Here is a 26405-nt window from a genome sequence, read left to right as displayed (position 1 = left end):
TTTAAAAAAAAGTTTCTTGCAAAAAGAGCAAAATTGTTAAAATCTATTTAGAAATAAATTAAAAGTTAAAATAATTCTTTCCAAGCAAGGTTTTTATGACCAGTGATGAACACCACGCCCCCAGTTAAAGCCGCTGAAAAACTGAAAGTAAGCGGTCGGGCGTTTTGAGGTCTTTTCCTTGCTTTTCAGAAATAGTTTGTTAAAATCAAACATTATATTTCCATATAAATTTTATTGGATTCCTCTTTATATGTTCGGTTATCATAAGGGTGGAGCCATATCTGGTGACACCGCCCATAATGAGTACCGTCACCTTTTTTTCTATTAAAAAAAGCACCGAATAAACGGCACCTAAAAAAAACAGCACCGAAAAAAATAGCTCTAAGCACTATTCTATAAATGGCACTTAAAGCTAGGCACCATTTATAGAATAGCACTTAGCACGAGGAACCATGACTACATTTAGGTGCGACCATTTACACCAATAAAACCTTGGTGCAAATCCCCACACCTAAATTAGGCATGGGTCCACTTTATTGTATAACAATGCATGTAAATTAAAGGAGTGTCCCTATCCGCCCATGACCCACCCATGGCCATGTCAACTTTTTGGGCCCGTGTATGAAATTAATGCATTGATCCCATACTTAAATTTACACACGCGAATTTTAATTAATTCCAATGCTTGTTAAAATCTCAATTATCAGCATTAATTGGCTCGTTATTCAATTAAATTGCATATGCAAATTGGGTGCACACCCAAATTTGACACACAATGTTTAACACTTTCTTATAGAATTTGGGGGTAAATATTTTGCAAACACATTTCCTTACCTCAGTGACTAAAAGCAGTCCAATCAGATAACACATAATTGCAATCCCCAAGATCAGCAGCTCCCGTCGAAAACGCTTGCGAAACACAGCTGGGTACATGTCAACAATAGCTGTCACCAGGCTCTCTACACAGACAAACTGAGTCACACCAATGAAAGGTTAGAAAATTTCATTTTCTTTGTCATTGCTCTTATGCTTTTATAGTAAGCATTCTCCCTTTACAATTTGATTTCACTTTCCAGTCTCTCATTAACATGGATATAGCCAGACCTGTCATTTTGGGTGGGCCCAGAGCTAAGATGGGTGGACCTTACAAAATTCCCCCCACCCACTTTGTCCTGCATCTCTCCCTCTCTTTGCCCCAAATCTGGCATTTGCTCCCCTTCTCCTGCCTGTAGCCTGGCAAGTCTCCCCTCCTCGCTCTACCTCAACATCTGCACTGGTGGTAGCAATGATGCAAAATCCACTGGTCCCACAGGCTTCCCTCTGTTGCATCCACCAGACACGGTAGAGGGAAGCCTGTGCAGCCAGAACAGGCAGCACAATTCCACTGTGAAGGTGCTGAGGTAGAATGGGGGGGGGGAGGTTGGTGTTGCTGAGCTGCAGGTGTGGGGGGGGGGGGGGAATGTCCAATCCAGGGGCTGAGGAAAGGGAAACAGGGGCATGAACTGGCTGCTGCTGAAGTGTTTTGGGTACCAGACAGGGTGGATCTGAGCCAAGAATGGCTAGGCCTGTGCTTACCTAGGCCCACCCCCTAGCTACACTAATGACTTGTTTTTCTCTCATATTCTAAGCTCAGCAGTGCAAGGATTAAAAGGGCAGTTCTATAACTGAATGCTCTTGTTTATGTGTCCTTTGTGTGGATATATTTACAGAGTACTAGTAGTTAGATGCATAAGTGCAAGCAGGGTGCCTAAGTCTGTAACAGTGTACTTAAGTGGCATAGCACACAAATGCTAGGGGGCATTTAGATTGGCAGGCCTCCCACTTATGTGTATAACTTAGGTAAGGGCCCTTTTACTAAGCTGCAGTAGGCATTAGCATGTGCCTACGCAGCAGCCTACCACACTCGAAAAAGCACTGCCATGGGACATGCTAAGGCATCCCATGGTAGTGTGCCAATCTGCATGCACTAATCCTATGCGGAAAATATTTTTTTTAATTTTCAGCGTGGGAGGCGTGACTATGGGCAGAGAGTAGGCATGCCCTGTGCTAATCGGGTAGCACGGGCACGCTGCTGCACGCTGCCTGATTACCATGGGGTTAGCACGGAAGACCTTAGCACCTACAAAATAGGTGGCAGTAAGGGCTCCTGTGGTAAAGGCCATGTGCTAACTGGGAATTGAATATACGGTTTAACTTTGGCCGGTCCGACTTTAACCAGCCAAGCTGATATTCAGCGGTGGCTGGTTTAAGTCAGACAGATCAAAGTTATTCCATATATTGTGGCAGCCAAATATGGCTGGTTTGACTTTTAAAATCAGCAGATAGCCAGTGTTATCAGTGATATAACCAGCTATCTTTAAGCCACTAACCAGTGGCAATATTCAGCGCCAGATAGCCACCTAAGTGCCATTTTAGCAACCATACCCTTCTGATTATTGGCCTCTAGGTATCCACCACCCTCTCTGTGAAAAAGTACTTCCTGACATTATTCCTGAGTCAGCCTCCCTGCAACCTCAATTCATGTCCTCTAGTTCTACCACCTTCCTATCTCTGGAAAAGGTTTGTTTGTAAATTAATACCTTTCAAATATTTGAACACTAGTAAAAGAGGCCCGTTTCAGAGCAAATGAAACGGGCGCAAGGTTTTCGTCGGGAACCCCCCCCCCCCCTCCCTGGCCAACCCCTTCGTTGTTCTGTCATTGCTCCGCCCCCAATGTCATGACGTTTGACGCGAGGGCGGGGCCCGGAGCGATTTCCCACCCTCCCTGCCAACCCGTTCGTTGTTCTGCCATTGCTCCGCCCTCGAGGGCGGGGCCCGGAGCGATTCTGGTGGCTTCACCACCACGAACCTTCGAACCTTTTTGAAGGAAGTCAGGGCTTGGCTTCACTGACGTCAGTGTCCTCAGAACGTTGAGGGTGAGTTTTATTATAGTAGATTTTTATCATATCGCCCCTGTCTCTCCTTTCCTCAGGGGACACATGTTCAAGTCCTCAAGTCTCTCCTCATACAAGAGTTTATCTTGTAGTTAAACTCCGGAACTATGTGGCAAAAACAGTTAGCTTAGCAGGGTTTTAAAACGTTTGGATAATTTCCTAAAGAAACCTCCATAAGCCATTATTAAGATGAACTTGGGGAAAATCCACAGCTTATTTTTGGGATCAGCAGCATAAAATCTGTTTTACTTTTTTGGAATCTTGCCAAATACTTGTGACCTGGAGTAGCCACTGTTGGACACAGGATACTGGGCTTGATGGACCTTCAGTCTGTCCCAGTATGGCAACACTTATGTTCTCATGTTCCCTGCAAAAGTACCAGTATTTTGTACATTTATGCATGCAAGTGGCATGTAAATACAAGCTCCCAGCTATAGAAATACCCTTTTACTGGACATATACATACTGTAGCTCAATTGTACCAAGCTCCAAAGGCAGACACCTCAGCCAAGCATTGAGTTGGGGATGGGAAATTAAAATAGAGGGAAAACTTCTGGCACTAAAGACTAATGGGCAGATGATTGAAAGCCCCACGCTGTTCTAAACAGTGCTCTAAAAATAGCACTGGAACAGTGCGGGGGGGCTTTACTGCCCCTATGTTCAGAGATAATAGCATGCAAATGTATGTGTGCTATTATCTCTGATCAAAGGGTAAAGTGCAGGAGGATTGTGCCTGAGCATGTGAACCATATACATGCTGAACCTAACCAGCATGAAACAAAAAATATATAGGGTGGGGTGGGAAGGGGAGTATAATACAGTGTGAAAGACTATTACTTAGGTTTCCTCAAAGCATAACAAGGAAACAGCCTAAATGGGTCCTTTTCTAGAGTTTGATATATTTTGCAGTTACTGCACTTTAATGCAAGAAATTAATGTGTGGTAGGAGCAATTTAGCGTGGCATATATAGGGTGTGTACCCAGCATTTCTTTTGCAGGTTGCACATTAAAATGTCCATTAGATTGTGGTACCCTGGTCGCAGTTAGCGTAGATACACTTAGCTTCTCCTATTTAGGAGGTGCTAAGTAGACCCATGCTAGCTGCAAAATTTTCAGCTACTGTGTGGTAGTTGGCACACACTATACTCTCCACGTCCATTCTCCACCCATGCCCCACCTAGTTATGTCCCCTACACAAAATGCCCTTAGAAGTGTGAATTAGCACATGGTAATTGTAAAAATAATGCAAAAGCAGTTACCACATTTATGTGATAGCAGTTAACATGAGCCAATTCATAAGTTAAGCCCCGGATTCTATTATATGGTGCCCGGATTTGGGTCCAAATTTGGACACGATCCCGAGATGTACGCATAACTTAGCTAATGAGCCATTAACAAGCAATAATTTGATGCATACAACTTATTGACATTAATTGGCACCAACTGGGATTTCCTTGCGCATCTAGCTGCATGCTATTCTCTAATGCTGGGTGCCCATATCTTATAGCATTCAACTCAAAAGTGGATGTAGCCATGGGAGGGGCATGGGTGCATCAGGGATGTTTCGTAACGTTGCATGCATTGTTACAGAATAATAGGTCAGCATGCCCAACTTGGACACCAGCATTTACACCAGGTTTCAGCTGAGATAAGTCTGGTGCTCAAAGTTAGTACATGGGAATTGGCAATAAACACTATTCTATAAAGGGCATGCACCCAGGGGTGGCCCAAGGCAATCTGCTGCTCGTGGCAGGGATGAGATACTGCCTGCGCCCAGTTTGGCATCTCCCCCTTCCCTCCTCAACCTTCTTCCTCATGTTTGCCTTATTTTTTCTTTTCCAAAAGGTGGCAGCGGCAGCGATTCCCATAGGCTGCCTTGCTGCACTGCCGCCAGCACCGGTCTCTTCTTTCTACTGCATCCCACCTCTGAGGAAACAGGAAGTTACGTCAAGAGGTAGGGAGAAGAGGCCGGTGACAGCGGCAGCACAGTCTATGGGAATCACTGCCACTGCCATATTTTGGAAAAGAAAAAAATAAGACAAATATGGGGAAGAGGGTTGAGAAGTGAAGGGGAGAGTGCCCCTCCTGTAGAGTGCCACCTGAGGCCCCCACCTCAGTTGGCTTAATGGTAGGGCCGCCACTGCTTCCACCCTTTATAGAATCACAGTTAACACCAAGCTTTTCCAGTGGCCATTTTTGAGTGCCATTTATAGAATCCAGCCCTAAGTGCCTAATACAGTTTAGGAAAAGGGCCCCAAAATATCAGAGATGATGATGAGAGATATTGCAGTGGTAAGACATGACACAGGAGAAAAGGAAAGAGAATGGAGGAGTAGTTTAGTAGTGACAGCAGTGGACTGAGAACCAGGGAAGCCAGGATTCAAACCCTGTTTCTCCCACTAAAGCTCCATGTGACCTTGGTCAAGTCACTTCACTCTCTATTGCCTCCAGTACAACTTAAATGGTTGGCCACATTGGCAAGGAAAGTATAACTCATCTTGAGTTTGAATTTTGAAAAGGCAAAAATTAAAGCTAAAATCTAAATTCAAGTAGAAGTCAAGGCAATAAAGTCTCTTATTTTCAGTGGAATATGTGCTGTACCTGACTATCTAGTCCCAGGAAGATCAACATAAGGAAGAAGAGACAGGACCAGAGCTGAGACACCGGCATCATAGTCACAGCCTTTGGATATGCAATGAATGCCAAACCTGGTCCTGTAGGTAAGAAACAACACATTGAATGAAGGCATTTTATTCACTGCCCAACAGAATCACACAAATATCAAATACATCTCTCTTTCCCCAGCTTATTGCCATTACAGATATGCCAAATACATAAAACCAAAATACCAATGATTTCATACATATAAAATATACCATAAAATAAAATGTACCACATTAATTCTGGTGATACATTAACCTTTAATCCCCAAAGGATCACACTTAAGAGATAAAGAATGCAACAGCATGACTTTGATCATGTTAAATGCGACATCACCATGATACCACTACTGCATTCTGCAGTAAAGAGCGCAAATTAAAAGGACCAGTTAGAACGTGGAGACTAATAGTGTAATATGCTTAAGGGTCCTTTTACTAAGCCATGTTAAGCACTAATGCATGCTTACCGCAGCAAAAAAGGGCTTACTGTGGGGTGAAAAGGGAGTTAGAGAAGAATGTTCCAGAAGGGTCTATCACTTTTGATGATTATGGACTCTGGGTTTGATTTATAAAGAGGGGCATAATTGAAAGGGATGCCCAAGTTTTGTTGAGGACGTCCTCGCAAAATGTCCCGAATGGAGGGGCGGGGAAACCCGTATTATCGAAAAAGATGGACGTCAATCTTTTGTTTCGATAATACGGTCATGGATGCCCAAATCTTGAAATTTTGGTCTTCCTTAGAGATGGTCGTCCCTAGACTTGGTCGTTTTAGATTTTCGTCAATAATGGAAACCAAGGACGCCCATCTCATATAGAATATGTTTAGTTGATATCCCAGCACTTAAAACTACACGCGTCCATTTACACCAATGAAAACATGATGTAAATACCGGCATGTAGATATATGCACACTGGGCTGTATGCTATAACAGCATGCGTGAATTTTGGAACGTCCACGAAGCTTCCATTCCCCTCCAGCCAAGCCCTTTTAAACTGCGCACTTTAGACTTTAACCGCAGCTCATTACATAATCAGCTAAATGAGTTATGCACGTCAATTCTAATTATTGCCAATTAGTGCCCATTATTGCTTGGTAAATGTTGTTAAATATGCTGATTGGCTTGTTAAGCCAATTAAGTTATGCAAATTGTTATAGAATACACCTGGATTTCAACGTGGATCTATAGGCGAGCCATATAGACTCTGGCAGACAGTGCATACCTGATTCAGCCACCTGTGAAATGGGTACACCCTGCTCACGGGCCATGAAACCCAGCACAGAGAAGATGGCAAAGCCAGCAACGAAGCTTGTAATGCTGTTCAGGAAGCAGAGTGCAATGCAGTCCCTGCAGGCAAAGAGAAGGAAAAGAACATTGTTGTCTCAGTACATCAGGATCCAGTAAAGTGAGAAATGGGTCCAGGTGTCAAAGATATGCATGAAAGGGCATTTTGCCTTTTTGTTTTGCTGATATATGTTAATTGATGGCCCCCATGAATCTTTTATTGCAGAACTGCTTTTTAAACTAAAAACTATGAATTGTATATTTTGAAAGTAGTAGATTTTAAAAACCAGCTCAGGAGGTAAGGCATCCCACGAGTAAGAGGTGGACTTTCAAACAGACACCTGAATCTTATTTCTGGCTCAAAATCAGCCTCATGTTATGTGTCTAAAACAACCTGGCAGTTACACCATCTTTTAATTTATTTAGCTATACCTATATAGTTCACTGCTATAAATAGTCCCTATGTATATTACTCTCCCAATCGATGTATATTCTTCCCCTGCCCCCTCCCCCCACATACATAAATGATCCTGTTTAGGATTTCATTTCATTTGACTAGATTTAGGATCCTAAGGGGCCCTTTTACTAAGGTCTTTTCTATTATATCTTTTTTTGGCCATGTGCTAGTGTAAGCATTAGTGCCTGGCCATTTTGAAAACATTTCAACAGGGGCACTTACTGCCTCCTATTTAGGAGGCGCTAATGGCTCTCATGTTATGGACAGTGTGGCACATCTATGCCCCCCCCCCCCCAAAATAAAAATAAATACCATGAGCAAAATTAATGCAGAACTCTTTCGCATGTCCTGCATTAGGCCATTTTTGCTGCATTAGAGTCTAACACAGCTTAGTAAAAGGGCCCCTAAATTAAGTGCCTTATGATGAAAATCAGTGCTTAAATACCTGTAATTTCTCTACCCTAAATCTGCCCACTTTTTTGGTACATAAAATGAAGAGTCTAGTGGAATCTAGTCAATTTTTAAATTTACCTAGTCAAATTTTAATGATCTGATAGTCATTAAAAAAACTGATCTCTGAAGCGTTTCCACCAATTACAAGAGTTTTATATATTACTGGAACTAAGGGAAAATTTGATCCTCCACAACCAGATTTAAATCTTACAGATTTTCTTGAAAACTCTATGGAAGTTATATCTGAAAGGACTACAATGTTAGTAACGTTTGCTTTAGAACACGATCGGAATAATATATTAAGAGTGTATTTTCGTCACTTGAATGTTTCTTTCCTAGGTTCAAAAATTCAGATGTTTCCAGATTTTTCACGTGACACTCAAAAGCGGAGAAAAGAGTTCTTGGCTTTAAAACCAAGAATTCTTGGTTTAGGGGGGCTTTTTCTCCTTAAATTTCCTTGTAGGTGTATTATTTCCTTGAATGCCACCAATTATATATTTTTCACTCCTGGGAAGTTGCTGGAATTTATAACTAGTAAAGAATAAGTTGGATTAACATCAGATTGCATAGCGATTACATGCACTACTCGAGTGTATATTCCTGTAAACCTTCTACTCCTAGATTAAGGAAACATTCTTGTTTATTAATGTATATTTCCTAGTACTTGGATCATCTATTGTGGACAAATAATTGAAAGTATTATTTCCTTATGTTTATTTTGTATGTACAAAGTTTAGTAATATTTGCCTAATTTCCATATATTTATATTATTGCATAAATGTAAAATGAAAATTTATAAATAAAGCATTAAAAAAAAAAAAAACTGATCTCTTACATCTGTCCCCTATTTTCAGTCAAACGTAGCTTAATTTAGGTGTTTAATGCTGAAAATCAGCTGTAAGCTCCTAACAGGGGCCCTTTTACAGAGCAGCAGTAAATCCAATGTGGGTTTACCGCTCACTCTTCCAGGACTACCGCCGGCTCAACGTGGCTGCCAGCGGTAGTCCCGCTTCAAGCACGTATCATTTCTGGGGGAAAAAGAAACCCCCCAGAAATGGCTTGCATGGTGATAACCCCGCAGTAATTGGGCATCGCCGCATGCTGCCCAGTTACCACTGGGTTAGTGCAGGAGCCCTTACTTCAACCTCAATGGATGGTGGTAAGGGATCCCTGCCATATGGCCACGCGATAAGACAGTCGCCTAATGGACAATTGGTCTAATGACAGTTGGTCTAAGGATACAATTTGTCTAAAATACAATTTGTCCAAAGAGACTCTGTCATGGGCCAAGGAGGGTGAGCCCATGGGCTGCAGCCCAGTTGACGTTGCCTAACTAACCCAGAGGCTAGGTAGGCCCCAAATGGCAGCAGGCGAGTAATGCTCATACTAGGACCAGGGCTGGCCTAAAGGTTCACCAAGAGAGTAGGAGTATTATAACAGAGGCCACAGCAGGCCTGGATACCAACAATGGTACTGAAGAGGCTCAAGAAAGTTCAAACAATCTCTGAGATCAGGTCAGGCAGCAGGCAGACGAAGTCAGGAATAAGCCAGAGGTCAGCAGATGGCTCTTATAAGAGCCTTTGGGTAGAGGAAACCTGCAAGATGACCCACTGGAGCAAGACAGGGACAGACAGGCAGGAATGATAGAGCAAGGCAAGAACAGACAGACAGGAATGGAACAAGGCCAGGCAGGGACACTGAAACAAGGTAGGAATACTGGAACAGGGCAAGGCAAGGCTGGAGAGTCAAACTGGAACAAAGTCAGGCAGACTAGAGATACAAATCGGGACCAGGACAGGCATAGCAACACACACCAGACAAAAGCTAGGAGAGGAGTGGAGTAGTGGCCTAATCATTAGTGCAGCGGATTGTGGACCTGGGGAACCAGGTTCAATTCCCTCTGCAGCTCCATGTGACCCTGGGCAAGTCATCTAGCTCTCCGTTGCCCATGGTACAATATACTACTTAGACTGTGAGCCCATCAGGGATAGTGCAAGTATCTGTTCAATTGTATATAAACCACCTTGATTTGTGCTCAAAAAAGGCAGTATATCAAATTGATAAGCGATACCTTTTAGAATAACACTGAAAAACTTTCAAGCTTTTTAATTTTCTAATATTAACTTTCTTCATTCATATATATATAAGTTTATAAAATTAACTTTTCATAAAGTTTGTGTGCTAATCTTTAATTTCTGTATCTTGCAGTAGGTTTTTCTTACAAAATTACACTGATTTTTGCATCAATATCCTGTCTCCTCTTTTGTTTAGAACAGCAAAAGGGAGTGTTATTAATGAGCACCAATGGTGAAAAAACAAATAGAACTACTCAAATAATAGACAACAATTATGTATAGTGTGTCAAGTCAATAAAATGAGTGCAGCACTGAGGCATCATACACCAAAATAAACTGACTATGTGATCTCCTATATCCTCCAGCTATTTTAGATCTGCAGCACTAAGTGTAGATTAATCATTTGCCTCTTAAGCTGTCAAAACATTTTTTTAAATATATATTTATTTTTTAATTTTTGCACCATCTTTAAAATGTGTTCAGCAAAGAAAGAACAACAACAGACAACAAACAGCAACTTAGCTGACGTCGATCTGGCATCGAACCAGCACAGCGCTGAAAAAGGTGAAAGCTCTTTTGTTTAGACCAATTGTATCATTAGAATAATTATCTTTTAGACCAACTGATCCATTAGCCGTTGTGTATTTTATATCAATTGCCCTCGATGAACTGTTATTAGACTAATTGTCAGGGACTCCAATTTAATAGCTCTAATCTCCAACCAAATTTCCCTATGCTTTTCCCGTATCTCATCCCCCCTCCCGCCTCCTCTACTCCTCCTCCTATGCTCAACTACACCTTGCTCATACCTCTCCTACTCCCTTCACCCTTGCCCATCTCTACCTACCTATCTCTTTTATTATTCTGCTTTAATTAACTTATTTTCTCTTTATCAATTCTCTGTAATCCATATTATTATGTAAGCCGCATTGAACCTGCCTTGAGTGGGAAAGCGCGGGGTACAAATGTATTAATAAATAAATAAAGGTTTAGAAGTCTAAATCCTATGAATATACATAGAGTACAATACGCAGTATATCAAGCACAAATAGACTGCCATGTCTGACTGAAAATAGGAAGCAAGTTTAAAATACTAGCACAAATTCTGGAGAAGCAGTGCCTAGAATGTGTATACAGACATTTAGGCCTGCTTAGCGTGCATAAGTATGAGCACCCACATGTATTTTATAAAATGTGCATCACATGACTCTGCCCAAACTCCTCCCCTGAGCATACCTGCTCCATAATTATGTGCTGGCTTGCACCACTAATATGTTTGTTTATTTAAAATCTTACTATATCACTGTTCTTGAACTATCAAATCAAACAGCTTACAAACCTGAAAATCTAATTAAAATTTTAGGGGTGACTTAATTTTCCAAGAGGCATTTTATGCATGAATTATATTCATAAAATTATCCTCCTAACAGTAAAGTGGCCAAGGGGGGATGGGGTCTTTGGGGCATGGGTCTTCCCATCTTTGGATTCAGGTCCCCGCCAAAATTGAAGCACTGAATGAATGGCTGGTGGGGATTTCCAAGCTCTGCCAGCCTTCCCCCTGCCTTCACCTAGCACAAAGGTATCCCATTTAGGAAATGTCCAAAACCTACCTGCCCCTTGTCATATCAAAATAGCCACTTCAGGGAATGCTCAGTTCTCCTTCGCAGTCATGATGTAGAAATAAATACTCCTTCAAAGCTGAGCAGGAGTCCTCCACTTATAGTCCTGCCAGTAGAGGGTGCTGTTTCACTATCACAGTTTTAATAGTGAGAGAAAGGCAAGCTCTACAGGATTCCAGGGAACCTGCTTGTTCCTAGTGATGGGAGACACAATATTGAAGCACTGCCCCCCCCCCCCCCCAATGGCAGCAATGCATTTGGAGAACTCCTGCCCAGCTTTGAGGGAACAGTGGCTATGATTATCTCCCCCCCCCCACCCGTTGGCACAGAAATGGAGGCACTCCCTCCCCAGCTCAGACTGTCCAGCCCCCCTCCCCCACCCATAATCCAAACAGAGTAAAGGTAAAGGCTTCTTGGACCTGATCTTCCCTACTCCTCTGATTCAATGGAAAGATTCTTATGGATGCTGCTGACCCCTTCCTCTGATCTAAAAAAAAAAAAATTCCTCTTTAGGAACCAGTCTTTACCCTTCTGCGCTCTCTCTCTCTCTCTCTCTCATCTGATATGAGAAAAAGGACCTTCTGGGGGCCAACCTGGACATCCTTTGTCTCCCTATCATGCCCTATGGAATATGGACTATGTATTTACCGTTCCAAAGGAACTCCAGTTTTCTCCAGCAGGAGGGAACAGAGAGCTGGCTTTACTTCTGCATGCTGAATTATACTGCCTTGGGACAGCAGGGAGAACTGGAGTCCAGAGCAGCTTTCTGATTTGGTCCAGGGTGAGTGGAAGAGGGGATTAGAGGACAGAGCCTTGTGTTAACTGTTGGCGTGTTAGTACATTTAACACCTACATCTGAGATGATCCTAAACTTACTAATGGCCTTGGTAAACTTGGTGAGGTTAGTGAATAGAGTGATAAAAACCCATAAACTATTTGCAGAATTTGCATGCACTTAATCATTGGTGATTAATGCAAATTTAGGCCTAGACTAGGGATCCTAAATTTGTACCTAGTGCTGAAAATTGCTGCTAAGCTACACTTATTTTCCCATTCTTAATTCTAGCTCTGCAGCCACCCACTTTTTAGGTTCCAAAATTTCAGAACCCAGTGAAAATAAAAAAGTAGAGTCAAATTCTATAAAATGGTGCCTATTTTTAGGCACCAAGAAGGCACCTAATTGGGAAACTTAGGAGCCTACTTGCCCTTAAAGAAAATAGCATTGCAGCACCAATACATGCATATAATTTAGTTGCAAGGACTTATACCAACCACAGAGCTGATCTAAATTCTCACACCTAAAACAAAACATATAGAAATTATGGTATTCTCTAATCTCCATGCCCATGCTGTGCCCAGACTTCACCCATGTGTATACCTACTATCAAACATACACCATTAAATTTAGGCATCATTTTATGGAATAGCATGCAGTCATAATTATTGACATGTATCCATTCTTGGTGCCTAAATGTCAGAACCCTCTTTATAGAATTACCCCAATGTGGCTAACTTACTATTAGCAGATTTCAGGTGTTTCATGTTTGAATTGCACATGGATAATACCTTAATAGCTCCAGCAGACTGCACGACCCTACTCAGTTCATTCTGTGAAACAGCTGTAGGGCTTCTGGTGGAGAGAATGGTGTCTCCGTGACCATGTTCACATGAAATCAAAAATTCTACTCTTTTGAGGATTAAATTCTGGCTCTCTCCCTCTCTGATGTTAGTCTTGTTTTAAACCATTCTTTGATGACAAACACATTCTCTGTAATCTTTTGTTTGTCCTCTATGGATATTCTGACTATTTATTTATTTATTTATTTATGTATTTATTTATACATTCTTGTATCCTACTGTTATCCAAAAACAAGTTTCGGTTCAACATGGCTTACAAATTGTATTCTGGTTTACAGTTTATAGTGACTGCTTACATTCACAACTTTAGTTTTGCTAAATATTGATGGTTTACAGCTGTGGTTTATATTTGGTTTGGATTTATATATGGTTGTGATTAGACCATAAGCTCTACAGAGCAGGGATTGTGCCTTATGTCTGACTATGCAATGCTCCATATGTCGATTAATGCCATAGAAATGATAAGTAGTAGAGCTTCCCTACTTGCCTTAGAGAGAACATTGGTGTATAACGCTAAAAGCCTTTTGAATGCACACTATGACACAGTGCTCTTGAGTGCTTTGGCCCCATAATATGATATCAAGGACTTATACTGCAGTCCATCTGGTGGTTATATCTGATGGAGGATCATACCTGTAACAGTTGTTATTGTACTTGTTATAGCTGCCCAGTGCCGTCAAGCACCCCTGACAAATGGCATAGGAGAAAAAGATCTGAGTGCCTGCATCCATCCAAACCTAAAGCAGAACAAAAAAAGCATCTCTATTAAAGGGCAAAAGAACAAAATGGATTAAAGTATTCTCCAGACTTCCCACTGACATCATCACAATGTGGTAATAAAGAGTCTTTATTGTAACAATGATAAACTGTCAACTGACTGCATTATTAGGTTTTAATTCTACAGTGAGGTTCTGGTAAGTCTTCAATCTCATGCTTTGTTTACGTTGTCAGACCCTCACAATGGAATTAATTATATCCTGATCACATAAAACTGGTTCTAATTTACTTGGCTACAAAGTAGATTCAAAAAGTAGGAAATAAAATGTCAAGCTCCATACTTTAAAAAGACAGAAAGTGACTGTCCAGCTTATAATCGAATGAGAAAAACGCCCAAGTTCCGACCTAAATCGGGAGATGGGCGTTTATCTCACAAAAACAAATAAAGCGGTATAATCGAAAGCCGATTTTGGACGTTTTCAACTGCACTCCGTCGCGGATGCGGACAAAGTTGATGGGGGCGTGTCAGAGGTGTGGCGAAGGCGGAACTGGGGCGTGGTTATCTGCCGAACAGAGATGGGCGCATTTCACAGATAATGGGACAAAAGTATGCGTTTTTAGCTAGAATTTAGGGCACTTTTCCTGGACCCTGTTTTTTCACGAATAAGGCCCCAAAAAGTGCCCTAAATGACCAGATGACTACTGGAGGGAATCGGGGATGACCTCCCCTGACTCCCCCAGTGGTCATAAACCCCCTCCCACCACAAAAAAATGATGTTTCACAACTTTTTATTTTCACCCTCAAATGTCATACCCACCTCCCTGGCAGCAGTATGCAGGTCCCTGGAGCAGTTGTTAGGGGGTGCAGTGGACTTCAGGCAGGTGGACCCAGGCCCATCCCCCCCCCACCTGTTACAATTGTGCTGCTTAATGCTTAGTCGTCCAACCCCCCCCCCCCCCGAACCTACTGTACCCACATGTAGGTGCCCCCCTTCACCCCTTAGGGCTATAGTAATGGTGTAGACTTGTGTTTTACCTTTTGTTTTGTTTTTGTAAAAGTGCCCCCTAGGGTGCCTGGTTGGTGTCCTGGCATGTTAGGGGGACCAGTGCACTACGACTCCTGGCCCCTCCCACGAACAAATGCCTTGGCTTTATTCGTTTTTGAGCTGGCCGATTTCATTGTCCATTATCGCTGAAAAGCAAAAACGCCCAGCTCAGAACTTGGCGAATAAAACATGGACGTCTATTTGTTTCGAAAATACGGTTGGGTCCACCCCTTCACGGACCCGTTCTCGGAGATAAACGCCCATGGAGATAGGCGTTTCTGTTCGATTATGCCCCTCTGTATGATCTTTAGATTACAGATTTTGACAAAATTGAGAGGTGGATATTCAAAAAGGGTTTAAGTAGGCAGAAGAGGCTACTGCCCAGGGTAGTATTAAGGCATAAGCAAACTAGGCACTTGCCTAGGGCCATAATGTTTCAGAGGGGCCATCTCAAATGTGCTAATTAAGTGATTCCCAAGGGAGATTTTTCCCTGGTGGATCAACTGCTGTCAGAAAGAAGAGTGTGAGAGAGGAAGGCAACCAGAGCCACCGCTATCCATAGAGGTCTATCTTTCTTACCATTTTCAGTATATTACCGGTCAGGAGGATTCAGCAAGCAGCACTTCTACCACTGCTTCTTCCTCTGCCAATATTCCTAGGTAGTCAGAGCCACTCAGGGCCCTGTTTGAGGGAGCTCTAGAATGTATTTCTATTGTGATGGGAGGCCCAATGCACTTGTTTGCCTAGGGCCCACCAAAGGGTTTATCTTGCCCTGCTCTTGCCCACTGAAACCCCAATCAGCAGGCCAGGATGGGATATTCAGTGGCAGGTAACCAGGCAGTGCTAAAAAATATCCCCCTTACTGCTGCAGCACCGTCTGATTAGTTCTGCGGCAGTCTGTGGACGGAGACAGGGCAGTTTTGGTAGAAAAATGCAGCTCTAGCTATATTCAATTCTTAAATGGACAGATAGGATCACAGATAAATCAGTTCCATCTTTACCCATTTAGGTATGTGGGTACCATCACTGAATATCAACCATCATCTCCCTAATTCTATAAAAGTTGTCAAAAATTGTGTGCACAAATTTGGACATGCACACAATTTAATTAAATAGAAAGCTATTTAGTGCTAATAATAGGCTTTTTAACAAGTAATTATTGGCACTAATTAGATTTAATGGGAATTTACACGAAAGTAAAAAAAAGGGGTGTAGAAATGGGAGGGTCATGGATGGAAAAGGACGATCTATCATTTACATGCATTGTTACAGAATAAGGAGGAATACACGCCAAATTTAAGTATGTACATTTGCACCATGTTTCAACTGGTGCAAATGAGCATGTCTAAATGATATGGAAATTGGAATGACAAATGGGATGATTAAATTTTCAGATGACACAAAACTATTCAAGGTTGTTAAAACATTTGCGGACTTTGAAATATTGCAGGAAGAACTTAGGAAATTGGAAGACTGGGCATCCAAATGGCAGATGAAATATAATGTGGACAAATGCAATATGATGCAAACTGGAAAGAATAATTTGAATCTTAGTTACCTGATGCTAGGGTCCACCATGGGGGGTCAGCACCCAAGAAAAAGTTCTAGATGTTGTTGTAGATAATATGCTGAAATCTTCTGCTTAGTGTGTGGTGGTGGCGGCGGCAGCGGTGGCAAAAAAAAGCAAATAGGATGCTAGGAATTATTAGGACTGAAAATACTATAATGGCTCTGTATCGCTCCATGGTCACCTTAAGTATTATGTTCAGTTCTGTTTGCTGTATCTCAAAAAAGATATAGTGGAATTAGAAAAGGTTCAAAGAAGAGTGATCAAAATGATAAAGGGGATGGAGCTCCTCTCGTATGAGGAAAGGCTAAAGAGGTTAGGGCTCTTCAGCTTGGAAAAGAGATGGATAAGGGGAGATATGATTGAGGTTTTCAAAATCTTCAGTGGTGTAGAACGAGTAGAAGTGAATCAATTTTTTACTCATTCCAAAAGTACAAAGACTAAGGGACACTCAATGAAGTTACATGGAAATACTTTTAAAACAAATAGGAGGAAATATTTTTTCACTCAACGTATAGTTAAGTTCTGGAACTCTTTGCTGGAGGATGTGGTAACAGTGGTTAGCATATCTGGGTTAAAAAAAGGTTTGGACAAGTTCCTGGAGGAAAAGTCCATAGTCTGCTATTGAGAAAGACATGGGGAAGCAACTGCTTGCCCTGGGATTGGTCGCATGGAATGTAGTCATGATTTGGGTTTCTGCAAGTTACTTGTGAACTGGCTTGGCCACTACTACTACTATTACTACTATTTAGCATTTCTATAGCGCTACAAGGCGTACGCAGCGCTGCACAAACATAGAAGAAAGACAGTCCCTGCTCAAAGAGCTTACAATCTAACAGACAAAAAATAAAGTAAGCAAATCAAATCAATTAATGTGTACAGGAAAGAGGAGAGGAGGGTAGGTGGAGGCGAGTGGTTACAAGTGGTTACGAGTCAAAAGCAGTGTTAAAGAGGTGGGCTTTCAGTCTAGATTTAAAGGTGGCCAAGGATGGGGCAAGACGTAGGGGCTCAGGAAGTTTATTCCAGGCGTAGGGTGCAGCGAGACAGAAGGCGCGAAGTCTGAAGTTGGCAGTAGTGGAGAAGGGAACAGATAAGAAGGATTTATCCATGGAGCGGAGTGCACGGGAAGGGATGTAGGGAAGGACGAGTGTGGAGAGATACTGGGGAGCAGCAGAGTGAGTACATTTATAGGTTAGTAGAAGAAGTTTGAACAGAATGCGAAAATGTATAGGGAGCCAGTGAAGCGACTTGAGGAGAGGGGTAGTATGAGTAAAGCGACCCTGGCAGAAGACGAGATGGGCAGCAGAGTTTTGAACCGATTGGAGAGGGGAGAGATGACTAAGTGGGAGGCCAGCAAGAAGCAGATTGCAGTATTCTAAATGAGAGGTGACAAGGGTGTGGATGAGGGTTTTTGGTAGAGTGCTCGGAAAGAAAGGGGCGGATTTTACGGATGTTGTAAAGAAAGAAACGACAGGTCTTGGCGATCTGCTAGATATGAGCAGAGAAGGAGAGAGAAGAGTCAAAGATGACCCCAAGGTTTCGAGCTGAGGAGACAGGGAGAATGAGAGAGCCATCAACAGAAATAGAAAACGGAGGGAGTGGGGAGGTGGGTTTGGGGGGAAAAATGAGAAGCTCGGTTTTGGTCATGTTTAATTTCAGGTGGCGTTGAGACATCCAGACAGCAATGTCAGACAAGCACGCTGAAACTTTGGTTTGGATGCAAGGTGGGATATCAGGGGTAGAAAGGTAGATTTGGGAGTCATCAGCATAGAGATGGTAGGAAAAGCCATGGGCCACTGTTGAAAACAGGATACAGGGCTAGATGGACCATTGATCTGACCCAATATGGCTACTCTTATGTTCTTATGTAAAGTTAGGCGCAATTCCAGGGAATAAATGGTATCATATAAATCACAACTAACTTAAAGTGCGGCTTATAGAGTAGCACTTTTTTGGCGCTGATTATTTTAGCACCATGTATAGAATTCACCCCCATATGTATAACCTCTGGGTCCATCAAGAACCTAGATATTTAATACTGATGCCTGGCATGGCCTGGCATTGACAATCTGGACCTAATTCCACCTGGGGCTATCAGCTGTTTTAAAACTACTGACTGCCCTGGACTGAATATCGGCCAGTGAATTCTTAATCTCATATATATTTTCTGAACCAACAGTTTTCTCCTGATCCTTTATTCAGCTTCAACAGAGCTAGAGCACAATGAACCTTCATCCACAACTACTAGGAGAGAAGGGACCAGGGGAGGGGGCATTTTTAAAACTCCATATACATCTAGCCCAGCCATTGAACTGTCACTCCTTAGTCAGGGACTCAGTTTGTGGTTTCCTCAGAAACCCATTGCACATGTATCTTGAGGATGGCCAAAAGACCCCTCATTCTATAATTTTAGTAGCTAAATTTAAGTGCATGTTGCCTACTAAATGTATAAAATACTAACACTTATGCACTGTCAATTATATTTTCATAATATCCACAACTGTATTAGTTACCCAACTCCACCCATACAGAAGGGGGGAGAATTATTCTGATGTCTGCTGGGTTCACCCCCTCCCCCCCCCCCACGTCGCAGCCTGGCATTCCCTCTATCTCCCCTCATTTGTCTTCTGCTATAGGCTTCGCCCTTAGTAATCACCAGGGGAAATTCTCTCATCACTTCTTATCACCAGTTTCCACAGGAGGTTACATGTATTTTCTCCCAAATACTGCAGCTCCTCTGGCATCTAAGCATTACAGCACTTTAGTAATAATAGGATCTCAAATAATTATTCCACATGTACAAGTTCAGTCTATGACAAGTTGCGGTGTACTTGTACACAACCCAGTGTAGGCATGTTTAGGGAAGGAGTCTGGATAGAGCACCGGTTGAGTCTTGAAGTATGTGTATAGGTTAAAAAACATGAAGGCAACCGGTCTGTAAGATCCAATATGGAACAGAGGAAGCAGACCATATAAAGAAAAATAGTTCCTTTATTGATGTTTCAAAGCTCCCAGGGTTTACAATCCAATGACCGACATCACCATGTTTTGCCAACAATACAGGCTGCGTCAGTGGCAACTAAAACCAGCTGGTGTGAAAAAAAAAAAACTTCACCAGTGTTGATTACCAATGTGTATCTGCCTTGGTGGGTTTGATACTATGAGCACTGGCAGGGCTGGTCTTAGGCAGGGGCAACAGGGGCGGTTGCACAGGGCACCGTGATCCTAGGAGCCCTGCATCTCTGGCACGTCTGTCCTCCTGTCTCAAACACTTCCCTGCTCCGTACCTTACTGTGCATCCACATTTCAGTAGCAAGCATCAATTCTGGTCGCTGCACCTCAAAAAAGATATAGTGGAATTGGAAAAGGTATAGAGAAGGGTGACAAAGATGATTAAGGAGATGGGACGACTTTCCTATGAGGAAGGCTAAAGCGGCTGGGGCTCTTCAGCATGGAGAAAATGTGGCTGAGGGGTGATATGATAGAGGTATATAAAATAATGAGTGGAGTGGAAAAGATAGATATGGAGCGTCTGTTTACGTTTTCCAATAATACTAGGACAGGGGGCATGCGATGAAGCTGGAGTGCAGTAAGTTTAAAACAAATAAGAGAAAAATTTTCTTTACTCAGTGCGTAATTCGACTCTAGAATTCGTTGCCGGAGAATGTGGTTAAGGCAGTTAGCTTAGCAGAGTTTAAGAAAGGTTTGGATGGCTTCCTGAAGGAAAAGGCCATAGAATGTTATTAAAGGAATGTAGGGGAACATCCACTATTCCTGGGACAAGCAGTACAAAATGCTTTGCTCCGTGGATCTTGTCAGGTGATTGTGACCTGGATTGGCCACTGTCGGAAACAGGGTGCTGGGCTAGATGGACCTTTGGTCTGTCCCAGTGTGGCGATGCTTATGTCTTATCAGGCAGCGGCAGCGATTTCATATCCCATCAGCTGCCAAGCCCAGAGCCTTCTCGCTGCTGCGGCCTGCCCCCTTTTGATGTCACTTCCTGCTTCTGCAAGGGCGGGATGTAGCAGCGAGGAAACTCTGGGCTCGGCAGCTCACAGGATATGAAAATCTCTGCCGCTCTCTTCCACTCTGTACTGAATCATGGTGAATGCACATCAAGGTATGGGGTGAGGTGGGGTTTTGACAGCTCTAAACCTCCTTTTACACTGTGATAAATTATGGTTTATGGTTGTGGGCGTGAGGCTCTACTGAACTGGTCTGCACAGGGCCTTGCAATTTTATTTATTTATTTATTTATTGTATTTGTATCCCACATTTTCCCACCTATTTGCAGGCTCAATGTGGCTTACAATATTCCGTTATGGCATTCGCCATTCCAGAGTGAAAGAAACAATTGGTGTTACATGAAATACATGGATGACAATATCGAATTAACTTATAAAATTCCGTTATGGCAATCGCCATTCTGGAGTAAGTGATACATTGGAGTTGCATGGAGTACATGGATAGCAATATAGAATTAAGCATACTGGTATAGCGAGAGAGTCTAAAAAGTGTAGTTGGAGTGGTATTGTGTTTTCATTAAATTATTGCTCATTGTGGTAAGCCTTGTTGAATAGATAGGTCTTCAGAGATTTACAGAAGTTGATGTCAATTGCTAAGACCAGCCCTGAGCACTGGATCGCAAACCCTGGGAGCTTTGGAACACCAATAAAGGAACTGTTTTTCTTCATACGGTCTGCTTCTTTCCTCTGATCCATGTAGGTTATAAAATACACACTTATTATGCATATAGTTCAGCTCCATGCATTTACACCAGTTCTTGAGTTGATGTAAAAGTACATGACTGCATGTTCACAGCAGTTTCTGTCAGTTTGGTTTAAAGACACTAAGGTACACACATATAGGCATCTATTGTCTTTATAAAATAGACTTCCAATAGATGCCTATTTGGACTTCCCTCCAGTGTGACCTGTTATAAAATTACTCTCTCTATATATGGATATTGCCAGTTGAAAATCGGCATAAATGTTCCAGCACTTTCCATGTAGGGCTAGATTCTATATATAGTGCCAAGAAGAAGCACAATTCTTTACGCTGCTCTTAAAGATAGGTGCAGCTTACAGAAGAGTGCTTATGCCTGGGAGTCGTACCTAACTTTAGGTGTGGCCATTTGCACCAACTGAAACGTGTATCCCTGTTATTCTATAACAACGCATGTTAATTTTAGGAAACCCCCGTTGCGCTCATGACCCTCTCATTTCTGCCCCCTTTTTCAAACCGCACGTAAACCTTTTCTTGTAGATTATGTATATAAAGTTCAATTACATTTAATTAGTGCCAATAATTGCTTGTTAAAAAGCCAATTATTGATGCTAATTTGCTTGCTGTTTAATTACATTGTGCGCGTCAATTGGCGGAACGCCCAAATTTGCACGTGCAATTTTTGGTGACACTTATAGAATTAGGGGGATGGGGGTCATTTTATAAAGTCATTCTTGCACACATATGGCAATCTAAGCCCATAAACCCTCTCATTCTAAAACTTGGATCTACATTTATGCACCAACTGCATGCATAAGTTATAGAATACTAGCAATTATGTACGTGACTGCTACAGTTACAGGTGTAAGTGCTACATCGGCACTATGAAGTATTCTATAACTTTAGCACACAACTCACTAAGTTTAAGTAAAAGGGCCCTTGAGTTGCATGTTAAAGAAGTGTGTAAATGCAAGCGGGAGTGCAAAGGGAAAGGTGCATGGGCAGGGCAATGGCATGTTCAAAATTTATGTGTGTAATTTATGCCTGCTACTGACATGGCAAAAGTGGGCATGCCTAAATATAGTCGTGTAGATGCTGATTTATGGCAGATGTCATTATAGAATTAGTGCTTACTTTGCTGTATCTAGGTGCCAAACTTATGAGGCCCAATTACAGAATTGCCCTCCAAAATATCCGCTAGGGATCACTGGTGCTATTTTGAGAACTGGTACTGGCAAAGGCAGGAGTGACTGAGAATTGCTTCTGCCCAGAACCCACTGGACCACCATGGACTACAGAGGTATGCTCAGGGAGGCCAGGGGGAGAGGGACAAGGGGGAAATGCTCACAAGGGGCCTTGAGTGGGTAGGATTTGGAATGGTGCCTTGCCTTCATGGGAGGGAGGGGGTGGATCGGAGGGTAATGAATCGGGGGGTGGTGCTGGATCGGGGGGGGCATGATCTGGGAGTGCTGGATTGGGGAGCCATCAGCTGGGACCAGAACACTACAGGCAAGTGCTTTACGATGCCAACAGTAACATTGGGCCACGGCTTTTAACGAAGGATATTTTACAGGTTATACCACAGCTTAGCTACAGTATACTAAGGTCCTAAGGTTGAGGATAACAAAGACTTAAAGTTTCTCAAGCAATGGATTATAGATCTTACTATCAGAAATTCTCAGGGAAGGGCAGTGCCCTGTTTCTATGTTCAGGCAATGATCGGGGGCCCATATAGCAGTCTGCTGTGATTCAACTATGGAGAAGACAACTATGGAGAAGTGTTAAAGTGTGGTCAGATTGGATCCAAGTTTTGGAAGCACTGGTATACACTATATAATTCTGTGTTAATTACAGTCAATTTCATGTTCCTCACAGACACAAATTCTTTGCTGAATCCCGTATATTAGGAGATTTAATCTTAATTGTTAGATGCATTCCTGAATGTCAATATCCTTAAATTGTATTCTTCAATTTGTTATTGTTATGTAAGCCACATTGAACGACCACATCTTGGGATAATGTAGGATAAAAAATGTCAATAAATAAATAAATAAATAAATATAAGGGTTCCCTGAAAGTAGTCAGTAGGAGAACCTGCCACAGTAAATAGAGGGATGTCCTGACTACTTGTTCAATATGAATGTGTAAACAGGAAATACAGATGATCACCTATGGGGGACAATTCTATAAATGGGCACATCCAATTAGGCACCAAGCAGGCACATGATAGAAACCTATTCTATAATGGAAAGTAAATGCTTACTTTCCATTATAGAATACGAGTGTAAAGAGTATTAACACGCCTAGCATTTACGTGTTTGCACTTACACAGGGATGTGCATAACTAAATTATGGGCATGAGTGGGAGCACCGCTTGTGTCCTGCCAATATTCTGCCCATATATACGTCTCCTTTGCAAATATGGGCTGTAGAAGTTAAGCGGGTGTTTGCAGAATAGTACATAGGCACCATGCAAGTAATTTACATGCATAGGTGTACACATACAGGTGTAAATACTAGTATTCTAAACATTTATGTACATTCCCCCTCAGTGGCAGCCCTACCATTAGGCTAACTGAGGCGGAGGCCTCAGGTGGCACTTTCCCCTTTCCTCCTCAACCCTCTTCCCCACATTTACCTTATTTTTCTTTTCCAAAAGGCGATAGTGGCAGCCACAACAATTTCCATAGGATGCTCTGCCACCGACACTGGCCTCTTCTCCCTACTGCGGGCCACCTCTTGACGTAACTTCCTGTTTCCTCAGAGGTGGGATGCAGTAGAGTGAAGAGGCCGGTGCCAGCAGCACCATGGCAGGGTAGCCTATGGGAATTGCTGCTGCCACCTTTTGGAAAAGAAAAAATAAGGTTAACGTGGGGGAAAGGGCTGAGGAGGGAAGGGGGAGATACCAGACCAGGCGAGGGCAGCATCTCATCCCTGCATCGAGTGGCAGATTGCCTTGGGCTGCCCCTGTATCCCCTAGAAACTTGCACGCTAAAATTTCTGACTAGAAAGCAAATATGTGCATGCAAGTTATAGAATAAAGTCAGTTGTGCACATAACTTAATTCAATAATTGGCTATTAATTGGAGTTAACAATTAACCATAATTGGCAGTTATGCACTTAACTGCCCTTAGTCGCTATTCTATAAGTTGCAGGGGGGCTTGGACGTAGGAGGGGCATGGTTCTAGAATACTATCATTTATGTGCCTCACTGTCTACACAGTTAGGCATAAGCATTCACATCAGCTATCGAGCTGACATAAGTGCTTGTACCTAAATGTTAGTATTCTATACTGGCAGTTGCACAACTGCCATTATTACTACTACTACTACTACTATTTAGCATTTCTTTAGTGCTACAAAGCGTACGCAGCGCTGCACAAACATAGAAGAAAGACAGTCCCTGCTCAAAGAGCTTACAATCTAGTAGACAAAAAATAAAGCAAACAAATCAATTAATGTGTAGAGGAAAGAGGAGAGGAGGGTAGGTGGAGGCGAGTGGATACAAGTGGTTACGAGTCAAAAGCAATGTTAAAGAGGTGGGCTTTCAATCTAGATTTAAAGATGGTCAAGGATGGGGCAAGACATAGGGGCTCAGGAAGTCTATTCCAGGCGTTGGGCGCAGCAAGACAGAAGGAGCGAAGTCTGGAATTGGCAGTAGCGGAGAAGGGAACAGATAAGAAGGATTTATCCAGGGAACGGAGTGCACGGGAAGGGGTGTAGGGAAGGACGAGTGTGGAGAGATACTGGGGAGCAGTAGAATTTGCATTTAGTGCACATCATCCTGGTGCCTAAACTTTGGTGACCTTTTCAGAATTTGCCCCATAACATGGGCATAAACACGGATGCCTAAGTTATAGAATTGCAATATAAATTCACCATATGCCAGACTATTGTGACTGAAGATAGCAGTACCTCAACAATTGGAGAGTCCAGTACTTCAATAAGATATATAGAAATCTTCTTGAATTTAAACAAGATGGAAACCTCAACACACCCGGACGCTAATAATAGTTTTCATGTCTTTAACTGGGGTTGTTTATGGTCATCATTGGTCTCACTTTCATGTGGATTGTTTTATAATTTTCTTAAAATCCTTTTATTTTAATCAATCTTTCAAATTTTTTCAAAACATAATCCTTTAAAATTTTATTCCTTTATTTCTTTCAATCACTGAATTTCCCTTTCACTGAAACTTAGTTTAACATTTTTTCTGTATATAGTAAAATGTTGAGCACTTAGCAGTGGCTTGACGGTGGCCAAACCCATTTCACTTTAACTGCTTCCTCAGGAGCCGTGCATCAACTTTCTTTGAAATCTCAAAAGGATGGTGTCACACATTCACGTGATCACCTGAAAAGTAAATATATATCTATTACTTGTGGTGGAAACTTTCAACATAAGCTATAGAGCCTTCCAGGTTATCAATGGAGTAGTGCAGACAACAGTGGAATGGACCTACCCGGCGCTGCTGCTGGGGGAACAGTCAGATTTAATCGCACAGGGGTTAACATGGCTGCAGCGGAGATTTCTGTATATGGCCACCTTAGCAGTGAAGAAAACAATATTACATTACTGGATAAGCGAAGAGGAGGTGCCATTAGCCAGGTGGCAGGCAAAAATGTTGGAACTAGCTAAATATGAAAGTATGCTGTATCAGAAGTCCCATAAAGAGGAATGCCGGCAATATGCGGGCATATGGACAAAGTTTTTGAAAGAGAATGTGTCACACATTGTATAGGGTACGTTTTGAGAGAGAGGAAGGGGCAGGGGGATTGGGAGGGGGGGAAGGGGAAGCCGTAGAGAGTGTGATAGAGGATGTGAGGGTGTGTGGGGGGAGATGATTGGGGGATGAGTGGTGTGTAGCAGGGGTAGAAAAACAGAAAAGTCAGCAGTTTCTGGGGTGAGCGGGAAGAAGGCATATACAAGTATAGATAAATGCTGAGTTTGTATGTTCTCTTTTTGTTTTTTGTTTGTTTCTCTTCTTCGCAAAGAGAATGGTTAGATTTCCCAAGTTGAAAGTTGTAATTGTTTTATTATTATTGATGTTGCTGACACCAATAAAGAGAAATTAAAAAAAAAAAAAACAATCCTCAAACTTCATTTGATGTTACGTTCAGAACAGTACTTAACGTTATTTACTTCAGAAATTAACTGATGATGGGTTAAAAGTAAAAGCAATGAGTCTGGTAAGCATTCCCTGATCAGCTGTAAAGAGCGCTGCATCGGAT

The 26405-nt window shown here is 42.3% G+C and overlaps 1 protein-coding gene across 2 annotated transcripts in view; it reads right to left on the bottom strand.

The window, feature by feature from the left end:
• Positions 1-26405, bottom strand: part of LOC115477153 (sodium- and chloride-dependent betaine transporter-like) — a 165342-nt gene that overhangs the window by 27672 nt on the left and 111265 nt on the right. For both annotated transcript variants that reach the window (XM_030213790.1, XM_030213791.1), the window contains exons 8-11: positions 13752-13855; positions 6815-6939; positions 5535-5647; positions 835-972 (exon numbers count right to left, since the gene is read on the bottom strand). In XM_030213790.1, coding sequence (XP_030069650.1) covers positions 835-972; positions 5535-5647; positions 6815-6939; positions 13752-13855 — 480 coding nt within the window. The remainder of the gene's footprint in view (positions 1-834; positions 973-5534; positions 5648-6814; positions 6940-13751; positions 13856-26405) is intronic.

The sequence above is a fragment of the Microcaecilia unicolor genome, chromosome 9 (genome assembly GCF_901765095.1).
Source record: "Microcaecilia unicolor chromosome 9, aMicUni1.1, whole genome shotgun sequence".
NCBI classification, from domain to species: domain Eukaryota; kingdom Metazoa; phylum Chordata; class Amphibia; order Gymnophiona; family Siphonopidae; genus Microcaecilia; species Microcaecilia unicolor.
This window is presented reverse-complemented; position numbering and strand designations above follow the sequence as displayed.